We start from the raw sequence: 18,566 nt of genomic DNA on the forward strand, positions 1-18,566 counted from the left end.
GCATTGTTCTTTATACAATGCTGTTTCTTCCCACTGCAGTTTAACTAAAACCCCATTCCTGAGACACTTGCATGCTTTAGACAAAGTCCCATGCCTTCAGCAGAAATACAAAATGATGCTTGTGAAAGAAAATCCGAATATATGGAATTCATCAGTTGTGATACCACTTCAGTTTTTCAAAGTGTCTTGCTGTTCACTTGATTTTTTGCAGCTTAAGACTATATATTATTATTTTATTTACTTTCCCTGAACAATTGTGTCTCTTTTTTCACCATGCTGTCTGTAATTTACAATTCATGAACTCTGTATTGGGGAAATCCTCCTTTAGTGTCTGTGTAATTTAATTCAGATCTTTCCTCTTCATGGGATTTCTTCCATGCAGGGACCTTATTGAGGATGGCCCCACAAGGTCTTTTGCACCGTAGCCCACATTTCCTGGTCCGCTCTGTGCCTTTTTAAAAACATATTTTTAAAATAGTTTACTTACAGAGCAGTTGAGCATCCTGTGAAGCACAGTACAGTTGAACCTTGGAAGTTGAATGGAATCCATTCTGGAAGTTCATTCGACTTCCAAAATGTTCAAAAACCTAATTGCGGCTTCTGATTGGCTGCAGGAAGCCAGTCAGAAGCCGTGGAAGCCCTGTTGGATGTTCAGCTTCCAAAAATAGTTTGCGAACAAGAACAGTCAATTCTGGGTTTGCGACGTTTGGGAGCCAAAACCTTCAGGAAATAAGCTGTTCAAAAACCAAGATACAACTGTACTAGTGAGAATCCAGCTACCTGTCTTTTTCATTTGCTCAGAGACATCTATCCATATAAATTAATATATGGGTATTTTATACCAATTTGTGTCATGCCTGGGCCCTTAAGTACCTAGCTATTCCCTTACTCCCATTTCCTCACAATAGCTTTTCTTTTTAAATTCTGTGAGGATTTTTTTTAAAAAAGACACTGTATATAGTTCAACATTTTGCCATAAAGTAGACCCAACCAGCCTCCAGAAATCAATCCATGTAGACACTGGGCCACCCCAAGCAAAGAGCATTCTGTGAGGGTGTTTATAAAGGAGTAGCTGCAGGTGACTCTTGACAACGAGCCAAAGCACTTCCAATTAACCATGGCACACTGTTTCATAATAAATTATTGGTTGAGGTATTCAGTTTTGTGGGTGGATTTAGGCATAGTTAAATAATGTCACTTGAACTACAATATGAAATTGTTATAGGAGAGTTAGGGAGTTCGCAAACATGAATTTAAGGAGTTGCTGTAGCGGAGGGGCTTTTTTAGCTGAATGCTTTTAGCTGAATGCAAAACATATCACAATTAGAATAGGGTTTGACACCGTGTGACAGAATGAAGAAATCTATTCAGTTAATACACAATCCCATAGCTGTCAACTTTCCCCTTTTCTTGCGAGGAATCCTATTCGGAATAAAGGAATTTCCCTTTAAAAAAGGGAAACGTTGACAGCTATGCAATCCTTCCTCCTAATAAACTATCCTTCTCAAGCAAACTCCTATTAAACTGTTTCTCATAACATTTTAAAAACACAAATACACTTCAAATGTTCAAGGTTTAGTTAACAATGTACCATCAGCTATCTCTGTCTACTTGTCAGCAAAATTATATTTGCCAAGCTCAGTGTCTATTCTAAGAATGGAGATAACTGGGCACATGCAAACACATTCCAGTCCTAATCCTTCTTTCCAATGCACATTATCATCCTTCTTTTAACTGAATGTTAATGTAGTGGCTAATGTTGGCCTTTAACCTTATACTTTTACCTATTACATTTCTTACTTGCCCTTTACTATCAGGTCCCAGGGAAGGTTATAATGCTGAACTATACAGACAAACAAACAAACAAACAAGTTACAACCATAACAGCATAGCCTGACACAAGCCATTGAAGTGCAATCTGTCTGCCTCACAGCACTGCTATTCAGGTGAAAATGACATCCTGAGCTCTATGGAGAGAGCCAAGACTTTAAGTAAGTAAGTAAGTAATAATAAAGGCTTGTAAATACACACTCCAGCCTAAGGTGTATATTTTAGACCACAATGCTGTATAAAATCCTGAAGTCCTGATCAGAGTTTAGAACTGTTTAGACAAATCAGCAGCTCTAGTTTTTAAACATTTGAGTTCTGACAATGAGTTTGATAACATTTCTAATGCACTGTTAGTGCAACTGTTTAACACGAGTGTTGGTTGGATCTCCAAATCCACTGAAGTGGTTGACAAGTGCAAGTGTGTCGGGGTTTAACAGAGAAATCGAAGCTCCTCTTATGCTGGCTGGGGAGAAGGGTTGGATTGGGTGGACGTGTCCCTCCGCCCAGTTCTGCTGGCTAAACTGACCTGTTGGTGGAGCGATGCAGGTGTCATTCAGCCAGTGCAGAATGTGGGTACCCTATCTGTGGGTAGGAGTGCTGTTGGTAGGGTAGGCAGCAGAAGCCCCCCAAATGAGGTGTTCTGGAGGAAAGAAGGAGATGCTGAGCTGGCTTGGGATCCACTGGCTCTGTGGGCCCACTTGCTGTAGTAGTAGCTCTGCACTGATTATTCAGCCCCTTCTTTCCTTCCTGGCCACTATGAGAGGTAGAGCTGTAGATGCAGCAGTAGCCATGTGGCTCTCTTAAAGCCCCAGCAGTAGGAGCAGAAGATCTGGATTGCTCCCTTAGACCTGGAATCTTTTTTCACTAAACAAGTTCAGTGAGGAAATGCCTAACAGTTCCTTAGGGCAGGGATGGGCAGAAGGTATTTTGGCATCCGCTAGTAGATCCCTAATAATCTGCTATAGGTTGGGAAGGGTTTCTGACTCCCAATTGCTTTACAGTTGCAACAATGCAACTTTTTTCATCTAAGGTTGCTGAAATGAAGAAAGCCAACAAGGCTGGCCTTACCATTAGGCAGAATGAGACAACTGCCTCAGGCAGCAGATTGAATGGGGCAGGTAGCATGGGCAAAGTGTTGGAAGGTAGAGCTACCCTACCCTAATCTGCTGTCTTCAGGTGCTGTGGAGATGTTGTCCATAGTCAGTGCTGGGGTAAGAGTCAACTATCAGTATGTCAGGGTTCCATATGTGGAATATCTTTTTTGTTTTCTTTGCCTAGGGGCACAAAATATATTGGGAGTGGAATTTTGTGCAAAAACCCCCCATGATCTTCAGTCATCTCTGGAGCTGAATTCAAACGCCAACATGTGCTCAGAAGCCCCCTGTTCCTTAATTTATAGTCATATCCACACCATCCCTTTAAAGCACTATTATGACACTTCAATAATTATGGCTCCTCCCAAAAAATCATGGGAACTATAGCTTGTTAAGGGTGCTGAAAACCCCTGTGCACCTCCCAGGGCTACAGTGCCTTATGTAAAGATAGTTAAAATGGTGTTGAGTGTGGGCCTTTGTGCTGTTTGGTTGGGAGTGTTGCTGTAGCAACTGCAGCTTAGTTAGAGCATACCTACATGAGTGCCACATGGGCAAAAAACAAAACATGGGGATTCTGCGGAAAATAAATCGAACTCGCACTCCTTAATGGAAATTGGAATGGCCCCACTTCACTCACAAACAAGATATCAAAAAGGGGCAGGGGAACTGACACCGTTTATGTGTGAGGCTTTTCTTTCCTTTTTTAAAGTGCTAAGGAGCAAGCAACCCTAGCCATGGCTGCTCAGAAGTAGATCTCATTGAATTCAACGGGGCTTACTCCCAGGTGAAGAAGCAGCCGCGCAGCTTTTGCAGCCATTGTTGAGCGAGGAGCGGGCGCGCTGAAAGTGACCGCAGGGGGGTGCGCGGCGCTGCCTCGCCCGGCGGGCATTGCTCGCTCGGTGGGAGGCTGCAAGGTAGGTGGGTGTGAGCTCAGCCCAGTCAGACGCGCAGGCGGGGAAGCCCGTCCTCCGCGGCGAGTCCGGCGCCTGCCTCAGCCTCCCATTTGTGCCAGCGCAGCGGAGCGGGCGGCGGCAGAGCCGTGGCCAGGCGGAAGTGACGGCCGCTTCACCTGCTGGGCTTGCGAGGGTCGGGCCGAAGAGAGTCCGCCGGGAATTTACTCGGGAGTCGCCTCTGCTGCTTCTCCGGCTGGCTTGTCCCCGCCATGGAGTCGCTGCTGCTGGCGCGCTTGCTGTGGAGTCTCCTGTTTCTGTGCGCAGGTAAGGAAAGGAGGCGACGGAGCCGGCGCCCTGAGGGGAAAGAGACCCCGCTTCCTCCCCCCCCGACCCTCTTTTCCCTGCGCCCCGCTGCGTGGCGGCCCCCGCCCCACCTTCCGCGCGCGCTTCCCGGGCGCTTCTTCTGCCGGTCTCCGCGGGAGGAGGTGGGGGAACAAAGAGTCGGAGTCGCGGTGGGCAGCGCGCGCGCGTGCGGGGGCTGATTTTCGCGAAATATGGCTGGAGGTCCTCAATCGCTCAGCGCTTGGGCTGCTCCAAAGTATTGCCTACAGATACCCGCGCGCACTTTCTGAAATAAAAATGTTTTCGGAACTATGGATGAAAAAGAGAGATAAGGAGCGCCTCTGCTTGGCGCGAAGTACTTCGCCTGTTGGCGGCTTCCCACGTAGCTTTAGTGTTTTAAAATGTGATGTGTGCAACTTCTCTCTCTTTTTAAACCTTTTTTGGGTGGGCTTTGTTGCTGGGGGGGGGGGGGCGGCGAGGGCGCGCTCAAACCGGACTGGCCTCAACCTGGGCTGGCCGAGCTCCTCTCTCTCTCTGTCTCTGGTGATTCACCCGGGCTGAGGTCGAAGGCTTTGTTGTGTGTGCTTGAACGTCCGTCCGCCGCCCTTCCCTTCCCCACGCCCCATAGCGAAGCCCTCCCTCCTCGGGACTCGGCTGCCAGCCGGAATTTGTGTGTGTTCTTTGCGTGGGATGACTTCTTCTCTTAACAAAACAAATAAAAGCAAGGCTTCTTCCAGATCCTAGCCCCGCCATCTCAATCCGCACAATCCGAACGCGGCAGACTGGCTGTGCCTTGGAAGGTGCAAGGCAAAAAAGGAAGGGAAAAAAAGATTTTGCCAGGAGGGCTCAAGGGAGAGAGGGAGGAGGGGCAAAGCTCTCCTTGCAATCTCTGTGATCTGGGCAGCAGCGTGGTCCTTTCTTCTACTCTCTTCCCCTGTGTTTCTGGGAAAGAAAGAAAAAGACACCGAAGATCTTTTTAAAAAAGCAAAATATTGTGCTCTTCAGTTTAGGATTAATTTTTAGCCTCTTTTCAGAATTGGACTCTGTGACTGTAGATTGGGAAGCTAGTTGAATACTGGAAATAAATAGGATTAATAGCTGCATGTAGAGTAGGTACATTATTCCCCCCCCCCTTAAAGGCTGAGGCTGTTTTGCGGCTTGAACATGTGAACTTAAAGGCTGCCTTCATCACAGTGATTTTTTCCCCTTGGTATCTCTAGGAAAGAAAACCTGTATTACTGGCTGTACTGAAATAAATCCATAATGCATGGCGAATGCATGTCTTTTTACTTTGGCACAATTCACAAAACGGGCAGGACTATTTCTTAGTGGTTTGCTACGACTGTTGTATGTAGAAGATTTAGTTCCTGAAATCTGCAGGAGGAACACGACTGGCTGGAGTGTCTATGAAGAAGTCTGGCAGTCTTGAGGCAGTTGCACAATGCACAGATATTAGTGCACATATGGTTGGTTTGTTTTTAAATGGAAGTCATATCCATAAGAAAAATGAAGTGGCTTTCTTCCAGTGTGTCATCTTGTATTGAACTTGAGATACTGATGGAGCATCTTTGGAAATGAATTTATGTAGATGTTCTGCTCCATGAAAAATGCTTTGCCCACCAAGTATTTAGGCTAGAGCATAGGATGGTGGGAGTTTTGTGTGTGTTCTCCAAGTTGTAAATATCTTTGGTATGCTAACTTTTCAATAACCACAAACTAAATTAGAAATGTAAGTTTGCAATCTGGATACCTTTGAAAATATAAAAGCCTTTTTGAAGGTTTTCTTCATAGAACTAGTAATGTAATACTGTAGTGGACAATTCTCTTCATTTTGAGAAATTGCTTGTAATTATTTCCTCTTCTCAAAACCTAGCTATTAAATTGCATGCAACAATCAGAATTCAATGCATACAACACCTGTGGGGTTAAAAGCTATGCAAAATAAAAGCTTTTCAACACTTTTCAGCCCTTTGTTTCCTGTTGAAATGTTTTATGCTATTGTTGATGTCATACATGCTTTGGAACATTACTCATGGGATAAAAATCCTGTCCAGTCATCAAATAATATTTTGTTCAAAGTACATAGAAGTAAAAAACTGATTCAAGTTTTAAATAGCAGCCTAGAATCAGACACCTGTTTTTACTGTGTGGTAATAAAAGTGACGATTGATTAAATCTCATTTATAAGGCAATACTATTTTAACTTTAGGGACGCAGGTGGCGCTGTGGGTAAAACCTCAGCGCCTAGGACTTGCCGATCACATGGTCGGTGGTTCGAATCCCTGCGGCAGGGTGCGCTCCCGTTGTTCAGTCCCAGCGCCTGCCAACCTAGCAGTTCGAAAGCACCCCCAGGTGCAAGTAGATAAATAGGGACCGCTTACTGGCGGGAAGGTAAACGGCGTTTCCGTGTGCGGCTCTGGTGCCGGTTCGCTGGAGCAGCTTCGTCACGCTGGCCACGTGACCCGGAAGTGTCTGCGGACAGCGCTGGCTCCCGGCCTCTAGAGTGAGATGAGCGCACAACCCTAGAGTCGGTCACGACTGGCCCGTACAGGCAGGGGTACCTTTACCTTTACTTTTATTTTAACTTGGGTCTGATGTCAACAAATGCTTTCATTTTATCCGGAAAACCAGTACTTATAAAATAGATGGTTCAGAAATGGATTTCTTTCCCAATTGTCACAGAATTATACCATACACAGATAACTTAGGTTGCTCATCAAGTGCTGCACTGAAACTAAATCATCATAATTCCTCATGTAACAATGAAGGCATATAATAACACTGACCACTAGTTTATAGTTTGTTAGCTGGTAATTAAGAATTTTCAGAATTGAAAACAGGGTTGTACAGTTGAAGGTTTGCAAATTTTGACTTGGATTACTAGTTAAATTATTGTTTGTAATCTTCATAGAACTCTCCCTGTAACAGACATTTGGAATTTGCAGATACCTTTAGGAAGAGCAAGTGCTTGCTTGCTCTTCTGCTAGACTTTTGCAAATGGAGAAATGGGTTCTGGCACTGCCAGGTTCTGCAAATTTCTAATGGGGAAAGGGAGTGAATCCATGTCTCCTTTTCTTCCTCCCAATTCTCTGTGGTGGAACAGGAAATGTTGGTAATCCTATAGTAAGAAAAGCTGCAAAATCCTATAGTAACTAAAGCTGGGGATATAAGGGGAGGGGAAAGGAGTAGTTTGTTTTCTGTTTTTTTACATACTACAAAACCCAGAGGTGGGACAGAACTCACAGCTTTTGCTCATTAAACTTTTATGGGGAGAAAAGGGCAGGGTAGTTAATGTCTCATGAATGGAAAAGCAGGGATTGATTGATTGATTGATTGATATTTATTAAATTTGTACACTGCCCTTCATCTGAAGATCACAGGGCAGATCACAACATTAAAATACATAATAAAAACAAAAGCAAATCAATAACCCCTCCTCACGCAACACATTTAAAAGGCCAAATTCTGAGCATTTGTAAGGTCTTACTTCAGTGTGCATTCTTTTATGTTTAATAAGATCAAATGGAGAAGTAAATCCCTTGTCGCAGTCTGAGCGTTCTTATGTCCTCTCCACTTCATGGGTTCTGTGGTGTACAATAAGCTGTGTGCTGCTCTGGAAGCCCTGCTCACATTCCAAGCATTTATAAGGCCTCTCCTTGATGTGGATGAGTTGATGTCTAACAAGGTTTGATTGAGAACTATACCCCCTACCTCAGTCTGAGCACTTGTGTGGATTTTCCCTTGTATGTCTTCTCTAATACACTTTAAGGCTGTTCTTCAATAGAAGCTCTGTCCACATTCTGAGCATTTAAAAGGCTTCTGTTTAGTGTTGGTTCTTTGATGCACACTAAGGTTGGAATGAAAAGTATACCTCTTGCCACAGTCTGAGCATTCGTATGGCCTCTCCCCTACGTGGGTTCTCTAGTGTGCTTGAAGGCTGGTGCTGTAATTTAAGTTCTGCCCTCGTTCTGAGCATTTATAAGGCCTCACTCCAGTGTGGGTTCTTCCATGTTCAGCAAGCTTTTCCTTGTAACAGAAGCCTTTCTCCCCACATACTTGGTACACGTACGGCCTCTTCACAGTGTGGGTTACTTGGTGTAAAGTAGGGCTTTGCCTGAAGCTTTTTTCACACAGTTCACATTTATAGAGATGCTCTTCAGATGTGGGAGGGTGGTTGCTAGTAGCAAGCAGGTGAGTTAATGTGCAGAACCTTATATATTAGAAAGAAATTAAATTGGCAACACCTAATAAACAGTTAAAGTAAGTCAGAGCAGGCTTTGTAATTTTCCTTGGTACATCTGTTTAATGCAATGGCTCTCAGTATCTTAACCACATTTGATTTTTGATTTCCACAGTTGATGGCTCGACCACATGTTGCACGGATTCTTGTTTTGCATCCTTCTTACTAGTCGAGTCCCTGGAGCATTTCAATGCGTGGAAATGAACAGGATAGTCCATTGGTGGTGAAAGGGTGTCTCCCAGGAAGTGCAAAGCATTCCACTTCTACTACAATGCGGCTCACTTGCTGCCAAAGCACCTGTCAGTTACAGGTGGTTGTGATTGGCAAGGAACTTTCTTTTTGTGGAAGGAAGGATATAAAAAGTTGTGAATTGTTGGATTGAATGATTGTTGGCTTCACTTTAATTATTTTTATCCTGCCCATAAGCTAAGACTTCCCGAGCAGCTTACAGATCATTTAGTTAAACCCAACAAGACAGTCCCTGTCCTCAGGCCTTCAGTCTTAACTTTGGGCCTGTACAGATAATGCAGTGCAAATCAGATCTGATCCCATGTGATTAATCCTAGACATTCAAACTAAAATGTGCACACAGTTTTCAGACGGAAAAAACACATTTCTCAGCAATAATAATTTTTTAAAAATTAAGATGTACACAAACTGTTCACCAATCTTTGTGTCTTAATTTTTAATTCCATTATTTGTTAATAAAGGAAGAATGCTAAAATTCCCATTTTTGCAGTTCTTGTCTGGCAGGCATAGCATTTCTTAAGTATCTGATAGCTAAATATTTTATTAGTTTTTGAATTTTGTTCTAGCCTTATGTGTCTAAAATAATGAAAAGACTGCAAGGTTTTGTTTTAGAGTTTGTCTTCTCTCTCTAGCAATAGAAAACAAAAAATTAATTGAGTGTTCTATGTTTTAGAAACTTCCTTTCATTTCCCTCAGTAATAGTCTCTAGAGGTCTCTGGAAGTAATTATATATTACAAAGGGAAATGTGGTGGTCTTAATTCTGTGGTTTTTTGTAACATCAAAGCAGTGACAGGGTTGGCAGTTGCAGTGGTGTGGAGATGGAAGGAGGTGCATAAGCTTTCTGCTTCCTACCATTCTCATTGCAAATGCCCAGCCCAACAAATGTTTACTGGTTTTCCAAAGATGTGGGTAGGATGTTAACTAGCTACCATGTAGTTCTGCTCTCTCATTGTTAACCACTTTCTAGGTAGTGTTTTCTAGGCAGGCACTGGGCAGCCAATCTGTAGTGGCAAAGGTTTGTGGCAACCCCTATATAGGAGCTGGCCGGTGTGACTACAAAATAGTATTCTCTAGGATAGTCCAGCCTCTCAGGCCAAGTGGGTTGGGCTGCAAGAGTACTTTGACACAGAACCTGCGAGCCGCACACTGAGTTCAAATTGTAATACAATAAAATACAATATATACAAAATAAAAGGAGGAATTAGGATACAGTTGTACCTTGGTTCTCGAATGCCTTTGTACTTGTACGTTTTGGGTCCCAAACGCCCAAAACCCGGAAGTAAGTGTTCTGGTTTTCTAATGATTTTTGGAAGCCGAGTGTCTGACACGGCTTCCACTTGAGTGCAAGAAGCTCCTGCAGCCAATCGGAAGCCGCACCTTGGTTTTCAAATGGTTTCAGGAGTCAAATGGACTCATAGAACGGATTAAGTTCGAGAACCAAGGTTCCACTGTACATAACAGCTTCTAACACAGCGCATTATTAATGTTTACAACAACCAGAAAAATCATTAAGTGGTCCACCAAAGACCCTCAGCAATTTTCAAGTGGTGGTGGTGGGGAGAAAGTTGGAGAACTACTGGTATTGAAGATTTACTGAGGAGAAACTACTCAGGAAGAAGACTAGGAACTTTAGTTGACAGGAAGTTTTAGATCAGAAATAGCAGCAGTAGAGTTTGTTAGCACTGTCTCACCAACAATTGACTAAAACATCCACGGATGTAGATCTATTTTCTCCTTATTTAACTGATACCGCAGCTCCCTTCTTTTCTGGGTGCAAGAAGCTTGTATGTATAGTAGTCACCTTCTCGGTAGTGGTGCCCACCCTGTGGAACACCGTCCCATCAGAAGTCAAAGAAATAAACAACTATCTGATGTTTAGAAGACATCTGAAAGCAGCTCTGTTTAGGGAAGCTTTTAATGATTGATGTTTTAATATATTTTTAATCTTTTGTTGGAAACCATCCAGAGCTGCTGGGGAAACCCAGCCAGAAGGGTGGGGTATAAATAATTACTACTACTACTACTACTACTACTACTACTATCACCTATTGACCAATCCTATAATAATGATGATGATGATGATGATGATGATAATTTATTTATATCCCGCCCTCCCCAGCCAAAGCTGGGCTCATTGCCATGTCCTTTCTGCTTTCAAAAAGGTAGCAAATATCAAGTGATGCTCGGTTAGCTCTCTTAAGTGCAGACCATTTCCTATGTAGGATTGTTTTAAGGATTGTAGCATGGATTTCTATAAAATACGATTGAGGCAGCCTAACATTTCTCTAGTATTTTGTCCTATGCTCATGATTCGACTAATGATATGCTCAGTGCCAGAAAACTCTTGACAGTGTGGATGCCGTCAAAAGAGTTTCACATATGGTTAGAATTCACATTGAAGCAAAGACTTATGCTGGCCACCACTGATCTCCACACTTACTGCCTCCACGAATTCCATAAATGAATACATGCATACTTCCTAAGGGCAGGGTCATGCAGCTAAAATACTTTTTTTAGGTCATTATCATCATCATCCCTTTCCTTGTCCTAATTTTCCATGTGTAACATTCTCTACTTAATGATAATAGGGCTTTGTTAGGTATCTATTTTTTTAAGGTGTGGGAGGAGAGAAATGTCGCCCTGCATGACTCTCTAGTAAAGTGGCTGTTACTGCCAAATTGGAACTGCTACAGCTTGCACTGCAACATGGGGCAGTTGGCTTGCACGGTAGCGACATGCAGAGTCTTCAGCTACTGCGAGCCAGCTTGTTCGTGCAGTACCACAGAAGCAAAGCCCCCCCCCCCACGGCTGTCAGAGAATTGGGAGAAGGCAGGTCAGCTGATGAGGGAGGGGAGTGTGGACAGGAGGCAATGGCAGCACACAGTCTGGAACTGTTCCCTGGTGCGTTGCAGAAAGGATACTAGGAGGAGAACTTCCCAACCTCTGCTGCAGGTTTGGCTTGCCCACTTAATTCTAGAGTGGGGGTGCCCCCCTTTCATGCGGATGCCACTCTGTATACTCCTTCCCATCTCTCTGAGTCCCTTCCTCCTTCCCTCTCACCTGGCTGCTCTTGGCTGGCCCCAAAACAAAGGTAAAAATAACAAACCCGCAATCTGAGACCAAAAGAAACTCAAACCAGCAACCACAAAAAGGGGCTGCTTGGGAAAGCTGTCTCTTAGCATTAATAATAAGGACGATAATGATTATTATTATCCTATTCCAAGTACTTCCACAATTGGGCCTTTGTTTTTCACTATTCTGCTGAAAAGTGTGAGTACCTAGGATTTCAAGAACTACGCTGTCAAGGCAAGTTTTGCTCATCTGCAGAAGTTTACATTTGCAGCTAAACTAAAAAAAAAATCTTCTCTTTACCTGTCAGGTTGCTTAACAAATACAGAGACTCTCTTTGGGAGCTGCACCTATATTTAACATAACTGCAATACAATCCTCCTCCTCATAGAGGTGTCATATGTCCTTGGGAACTGCTGTTAAGAGAGTTGCCTTAGAAACATCTTCAGTCTCTCCCAAGTGGCACAATTGTTGCCTGGATTCTGTTTGGCTACTATATTTACTTTTCCAGCCAAGAAGGGATGGAAATAAAAGCATGGTCACACAGAAGTATATTATATCTAATCATCCATCCCAGGTTACTTCATAATGTATGTAAAGTATCAATTTCATATTTTTTGGGGGGGGGGGAACCCACTCGATTTATCCATTCTACAGTGCTGGCCAGTATCTTCAAAAATACCTTTAAAAGCTTAGTGAAAGGAGGTTTTCAGCTGGTGCCTACAGTCAGATGTTATCAGTGGCAGTCAAAGCCCCAGGATGGAGGATGTTCTGTAATAAAGTTGTCGTTTCTGAGAAAGCCCCTGTCAACTCCTAGACCTGCAGATTACAGAAAAAGGGGGTTCCTCCAAATGACTCTCAAAGCACCAGCAGTACAGTATGGGAAACACATTCACTCAGGTAATTTGGTCCTAAGCTGTTCAGGGCTTTTTTATATGTCAAAACCATCACTTTTAATAGGGCTCCATAAGAAAAGGCAGACAGTGCAGGTCTCCCAGCACTGTCATTCCACGGTCCCAAGTTGTTAGGCCTATTAGACCTCCAGCAGCTGCCTTCCTTATGCACTAGCTGCAATCATTTCAAGGGCAGCTCCACATAGTGCAACAAATGGTCTGCTAGATCAGACCAAAGTCCTTCTAGTCTAGCTGCCTGTTCTCATTGTGTCTGTTCACAAGCCAGAAAATGAGCACAATAGCACTCATGATTCCTAGCAACTGCTTATCCTTGAAGTCATGATTAGTAGCCACAGATCACCCAAACCTCCATGATTATGTCTAATTCTCTTTTAGTTGGTGGCCACCACCTCATCTTGTAGGAGTGAATTCCATAGTTGTACTGTGCACAGTGTAAAGTAGCACTTCTTTTTGTTAGTTATTCAAGAGTCTTTGGTGAGAAATTTTATTAAAAACTTTGACTTAGGTTGTGCTGCGAACTGCATGCCTTGCAGTAGGGTGCATGAAAGACATTACTTTTCCCACAATCCAGAGAAACCTTGTGAATATCAGAGTCCTCCATTCTTTCTGGACAACCCATAATTACTCCAATTTGTAAGTGTCCTAATGGGAGATAAGACAGACTTTTCCTCTCCAATAGAGGCACAGCAATGTACTATTTCAAATGCATCTCAAGAGTACCAGCAAAGTACCATTTTAAGCAATGAACTCCTCCGCCTTGATGCAAGACTTGTCAGCATCAAGACAGGGACTTCAAATCAGTTTTGGACGATATATTGCTATATTGCCGAGCCCTACACTCCAAAACTCAGGAAAGGCCGTGACATTCTAGGGGCAGGACAAAAAATGGCCGGGGCAGCAAAGCACCAGTCACACTGTTCTCAAGTCAACATGTTGTGTTACAAATATGATGTTGAATTTCATGCACTGCAGCACAAACTAAATCTTAGAACCACAAGAGAATGTGAAGTCAGTGCACAGGGGCCAGAGTGTTGCATCGAACAGTCAAGTTGGCAAACATGCATTGCTGCACATGTCAGCAACTGGTGAGATAACAAATAACGCTGATGCCATAGGCTCCCTCATTCTGTTGATAATTCTTTTGACCACAGGACTGACTGGCTGGTGCTCTCTTACTGCAGCTGAAAGAAAACAAATGTTTTCTGAATTTGATAAATGTGTCTCAGTAGAGAAATGCCATCAACTGTTTGTTGCTAGGAGAAATGTTTGGTTAACTTTTAATTAAATTAGATTCTGTATTTGTTCAGAAAATGCTGTGAACACACAAGTTTTTAATAATGGAGATATATTTTTATTTATATATTTATAGTTTTATTTTTTTTATGAGAACCAGGAGTATATCTGTTCAACTGCAGAAAACATTAAAGCTGTTCTGTGAAGTAACTTGTTAAAAAGTATTTGCTATGACATAATTTACTGTGAGGACTGTACTGGTAAGGACTGTGTCAAACAATGTATAGTCCCTGGTAACAATCTCCTATCAAACAATGTATGTTTTCCAAGTAAAATAGACAACAGCTCATGTAGTAGGATTTGACTTTCCTTGCCTTTGCCCAGTAGCAGGTTTTCAGTGTCTGCATTGGAAGGTTGCTGGGGTAAGTGTGGGCTCTCCGAAGCAGATTTTGGAGATCCCCATTGGGTTGCAGAAGGTGAAGTCTTCTTGCATAAGTAATTCTTCTCTTCCAATGTTGGATTCCTCCCAAAATTTCAGTTTTAATTATGTGTTTGATTTATTTATTGCTATCTTGACTTTGAAGATCTATGAAGATGCTGAAAACAACACAGTTTGGTTCTGTCCATGCTAGCTTAAGAAATAGACATTTGTAGTGTAGACTATGAGCTTGAGTTAATTACAGGCAACAACTGTCTGATGCACGTCTGTGCATGTGTACATCACGGCGAACTGGAAAAGGAGGTGGGGTGGTCTTATGTGTGCTCCGTTGTTGCACGCATTGGCCTGGAATGCAACCTCCACACAGATTGGCTGTTGCCTGTATTAGAATGTGGTTCTCTGAATATTTTGCTTTTTAGTAATTAAGTAGTACCCTAATTTTACATGAAGGAAGCTAGTGTGAAAGCTCTTGTGCTGGTATGCTTTTTCATGTCTACCTGGTCTGCTCGTATATCTAGCCCAGTGTGGTGCCCTCCAGTTGTTTTGGACTACAATCCCATCAGCCCTAGCCAACATAACTGCTCTGACTGGGGTAGTGAGAGTTGTAGTTCAAAACTTCTGGAGGGCACTAGGTTGGTAAAGGCTGTTTCCTATATAGCTATTAGAGTTAGAAGGGACCCCAAGAGTCACATAGTCCAACCCCCTGCAGTGCAGGAATCTTAACATGTGGTTCTCCATCCAAGTTGAAAACATACAGGACCCTGCTTAGCTTTGGAATTGTGCCAGCAGTTCTATTGCTGCAACACTAGGAAGATGAAGTCTATAGGGAAAGTCAATGCATCACTTACCTTGAAAATTGCCCTACACTGGTGTTCATATGACACTTCTGTAAATCATGTAGACTGAAAACAGAGCCTGGTGAATTCTTCATTGTGACTCTAGTGCTTCTGCAGCACCGGGCGTATTGATCGTTGCATTATAAGCACAAGTTGAACCACAGCTCTGGCACAAAACCAAGAAAATGGATTTGGTGTTTGGGCTTGCATCTTTCTAAGATGTGCATCCTGTTCAGCTCTAACATTGCAGGAGGGAGCTTTAGAACTTCAAGATTACATTTCATGTCCAAGTAACACATTCTGTCTACAGAAAACCCACACTTTCATACATGTGAAAGCTCATGTGAGCTGTCCGAGAGAATGAGAAGAGCACCACGGTACCATCAAAACATTATGGAAGAATTTCATGTTGGAATGTTGGATAAATTTGAGGGGAGGGGAATAAGATTTCTATATACATATATCTAAAAGGGCTTTTATCCCAGATATTTCTGGCAATATATCTGTGTTTATGTTTTATTTCCTATCTTGTCATACCTTTGTAGAAAACAGTATTGGACAAACAAAAATCTTGCGTGACTTATCCTTTGTTACTTGGATGCTAATGTAAAAACAGTATAAATCTGTCATAAAAATCTAATTGGTAGCAAAAAACAGTATAGGAACAAGTTTGTTTCTTTTTTAAGCATTGCAGAACACACCTCACCATTTATATGGAATAATTTTGAAAACTACTTTTCACTTTTTTTTTAGAGTTGAGAACGTATATTCTTATTTAGAATCCCCAAATTTGTACAAACATTTCTCTTGGTCTTTACTTAACTATCTCTGAAAAAGTTCTTTGGCCATTATGCAGATGTTGTAATCATTTGCTTGCCTAAACGTGTGTGTCAGAAATTTATTGTCCTTCTGAGTATAGCATGCAACTGAGGATTATGCTGATGTTCCAGGAGGAGATGAAGCAGAAAAGGCTGCCAAAAGCATTAGATCTGAAAACTCATTTGGGATTTTATGAAAATGCTAAACTACACAGTTGTTTAAAATTAAGCTGTCTTTGTCTGAAAATTGAACTTCATGATATGGCTGTAGATTTACTGTGTTCTCTTTTGAAGAACGATGTGAGAAATGTCATATGAATTCACTGAGAAATAGCAGTCATATGTTGATAGTCCTACACTTAAAATTATATAACTTTTGTGAAAAATAGGAGGAATGAAGTAAACGTTTCCTGATTCTAGTGAATTGTTTATCAAACAGTGGCCTGTTTCTCGTGTTACATCAAGCCATAGTTAAAAGAAACGATGGTTTAATGTGAAGAAGCTGCATGTACCACTGTCCAAAAGTCCACACTTCACTCCTCCCCTGCTCCTGCTGTGCTGTAAAAGAAACAAGCCAGAATCTCGCCTTTTCATGAATGAAAACATGAGCTTGTGGTTTTTTTTCTAAGCTAGGTTTGTTTTGGGGGGAGAAACTAATGGTAAGTCCGTGTTCGCACATGATGACAAGCCAGACTGTGGCTTGTTTCATTTCCAGCAGGGGAGGAATTGAAGTGCAAATAGCAGTGCATAAAGCATGGCCACATAACTGGTTTACCATGTGAATTGGGCCAATATGTCAATACTAGATTATTGTCTGAATTTGGACACATGGGAGTCTCAACGTTTGACATTACCAACTTACGCGCCCGCCCCCCCCCCATTTTCGTGGGAGAGGGGGTAGTTCAGTAATAACACAGAGAGAGTGTTATGTACTGAAGTTCTCACCCTGGGCCAGCAGGGGGATACTGTAGATAGTTTTCACTCAGGTCCACATATGCAAATAAGAGATTGAAAGTGACATTCAGTGATTTGGTAGTTACAGAAAATGGTTACTGTTGCGTTCTAGTGGAGCTCTATATAAGCAGGCTGGCTGAACCCTTCAGTTCAGTTCTTTTCTGGCCTGTGAATAAACAAGAGCTATTTGAAGAATCGCTGTGTCGTCTGATATGTTCACCCACAACTTAACAGAGAGAGATTTATGGCTGCTCAGAATGACTCCATGAAGTTATTGCAATGAAAGTGCTCAACTTTGCCTTCCTCGTCCCTTAATTTTATAGCGTGTCTCTTAGACTGTAAACCATTATTGTAAAATGGAAACTACTTTTGCTGTGATAAAAGGAGGTAGATAGTATATTGTTACATCATCGTTACGCAGGTACCGTGGTTGTAGAATTCAGTCCTACTTGCTTTAGCCTGCATAGCATTGCACTGGCCTTTAAGTATAGCAGAGTAGTGAAAAAGACATGCAACATCTATTTAACATAAAAAATTCTTCAAAAGATATGAGTAATGTTTTCGTCACTAAGGGCAAACAGCTAATGTAATCAGTGTTTCCTTTGTACCTTGCAATACATAGAAATGCAAGAGGTTTGCAATAGTTGGTTCCAAGTCACGTGGTTTATTGAGATGTCTAAAAGAGAAGCTACAGTATTCCTATTTTCAAAGTTGTGCATACAATGTGTTTTCATACTTTTTTAACTTCTAAGGCGTTAAAATTTTGGTTTGCTTCTAGATCTCACTGAGGGCGTAACAATAACATCAACTGAACAGACGATGGTAACAAAGGCTCTAGGAGAGAAGATTACTTTGCTCTGCCAGTATACTCTTGCAGCAGGAGATGAAGGACTACTTGACATTGAATGGGTTGTCTTGGAGCCAAAAAAGGAGCAACCAGTAAGTGAAAACCTTTATTAAACTCCTAGGTCTTCCATATGTTTCCCTTCCATTTTGAACGTAGGTGAGCCCAAAGGTGAGACTAAGAATTCAAATGTTTAACCTAATGTCCTTCCAGAAATAGTTCCAGGACATATTTATTTACTACTGGGAAAAATAGAAATCATATTGGATAGAACATACATAACTGTGGAGCATGAGACTCTTAATCTCAGGGTTATAGGTTTGAGCCCCATGTTAGGCGAAACACTCCTGCATCATAGGGGGTTGGACTAGATGACTCTAGTGGTCCCTTCCAACTCTGTGATAACTCATACACAGGATAGAGTCATCTGTCTCTTTTTCCTTTCAGGTAATTATGTACAGTCAGGACACGGTTTATGACAAGTATCATATGGCTGGGCGGGTACAGTTTGTTAATCAGAACCCAGCTGATGGAGATGCGAGTATTGATATCCTGAACTTACAGCCGGCTGATAGTGGCACGTACCAGTGTAAAGTGAAGAAGGCTCCTGATATGCAGACCCACAGAGTTCAGCTGATTGTACTTGGTAAGATATTTCTAGTTTTGCAATTGCATAAACTGTACATAGTGCAGGCTCGTGACACTCTTTTCTGTTGAGAGCTGTATTTGCTTGGAGATACGTGTTTGCTGCATGTTGGCAGGGGGCAAGGCTGCATCAGCAGCATGTGGAAATGGGGCCAAAAGTAGGTG

The 18,566-nt window shown here is 42.3% G+C and overlaps 1 protein-coding gene across 2 annotated transcripts in view; it reads left to right on the forward strand.

The window, feature by feature from the left end:
• Positions 1–3,825: 3,825 nt before the first annotated feature.
• Positions 3,826–18,566, forward strand: part of CXADR (CXADR cell adhesion molecule) — a 34,907-nt gene continuing 20,166 nt past the window's right edge. Inside the window, exons 1-3 of one of the 2 annotated variants that reach the window (XM_081858536.1) lie at positions 3,826–4,141; positions 17,691–17,851; positions 18,204–18,402. In XM_081858536.1, the coding sequence (XP_081714662.1) occupies positions 4,087–4,141; positions 17,691–17,851; positions 18,204–18,402 (415 nt within the window). In that variant the 5' untranslated portion in view covers positions 3,826–4,086. The remainder of the gene's footprint in view (positions 4,142–17,690; positions 17,852–18,203; positions 18,403–18,566) is intronic. The other variant, XM_081858537.1, reaches the window with a different exon arrangement.

Source organism: Podarcis erhardii (assembly GCF_964252035.2).
Source record: "Podarcis erhardii genome assembly, chromosome: 4".
Classification (NCBI taxonomy): domain Eukaryota; kingdom Metazoa; phylum Chordata; class Lepidosauria; order Squamata; family Lacertidae; genus Podarcis; species Podarcis erhardii.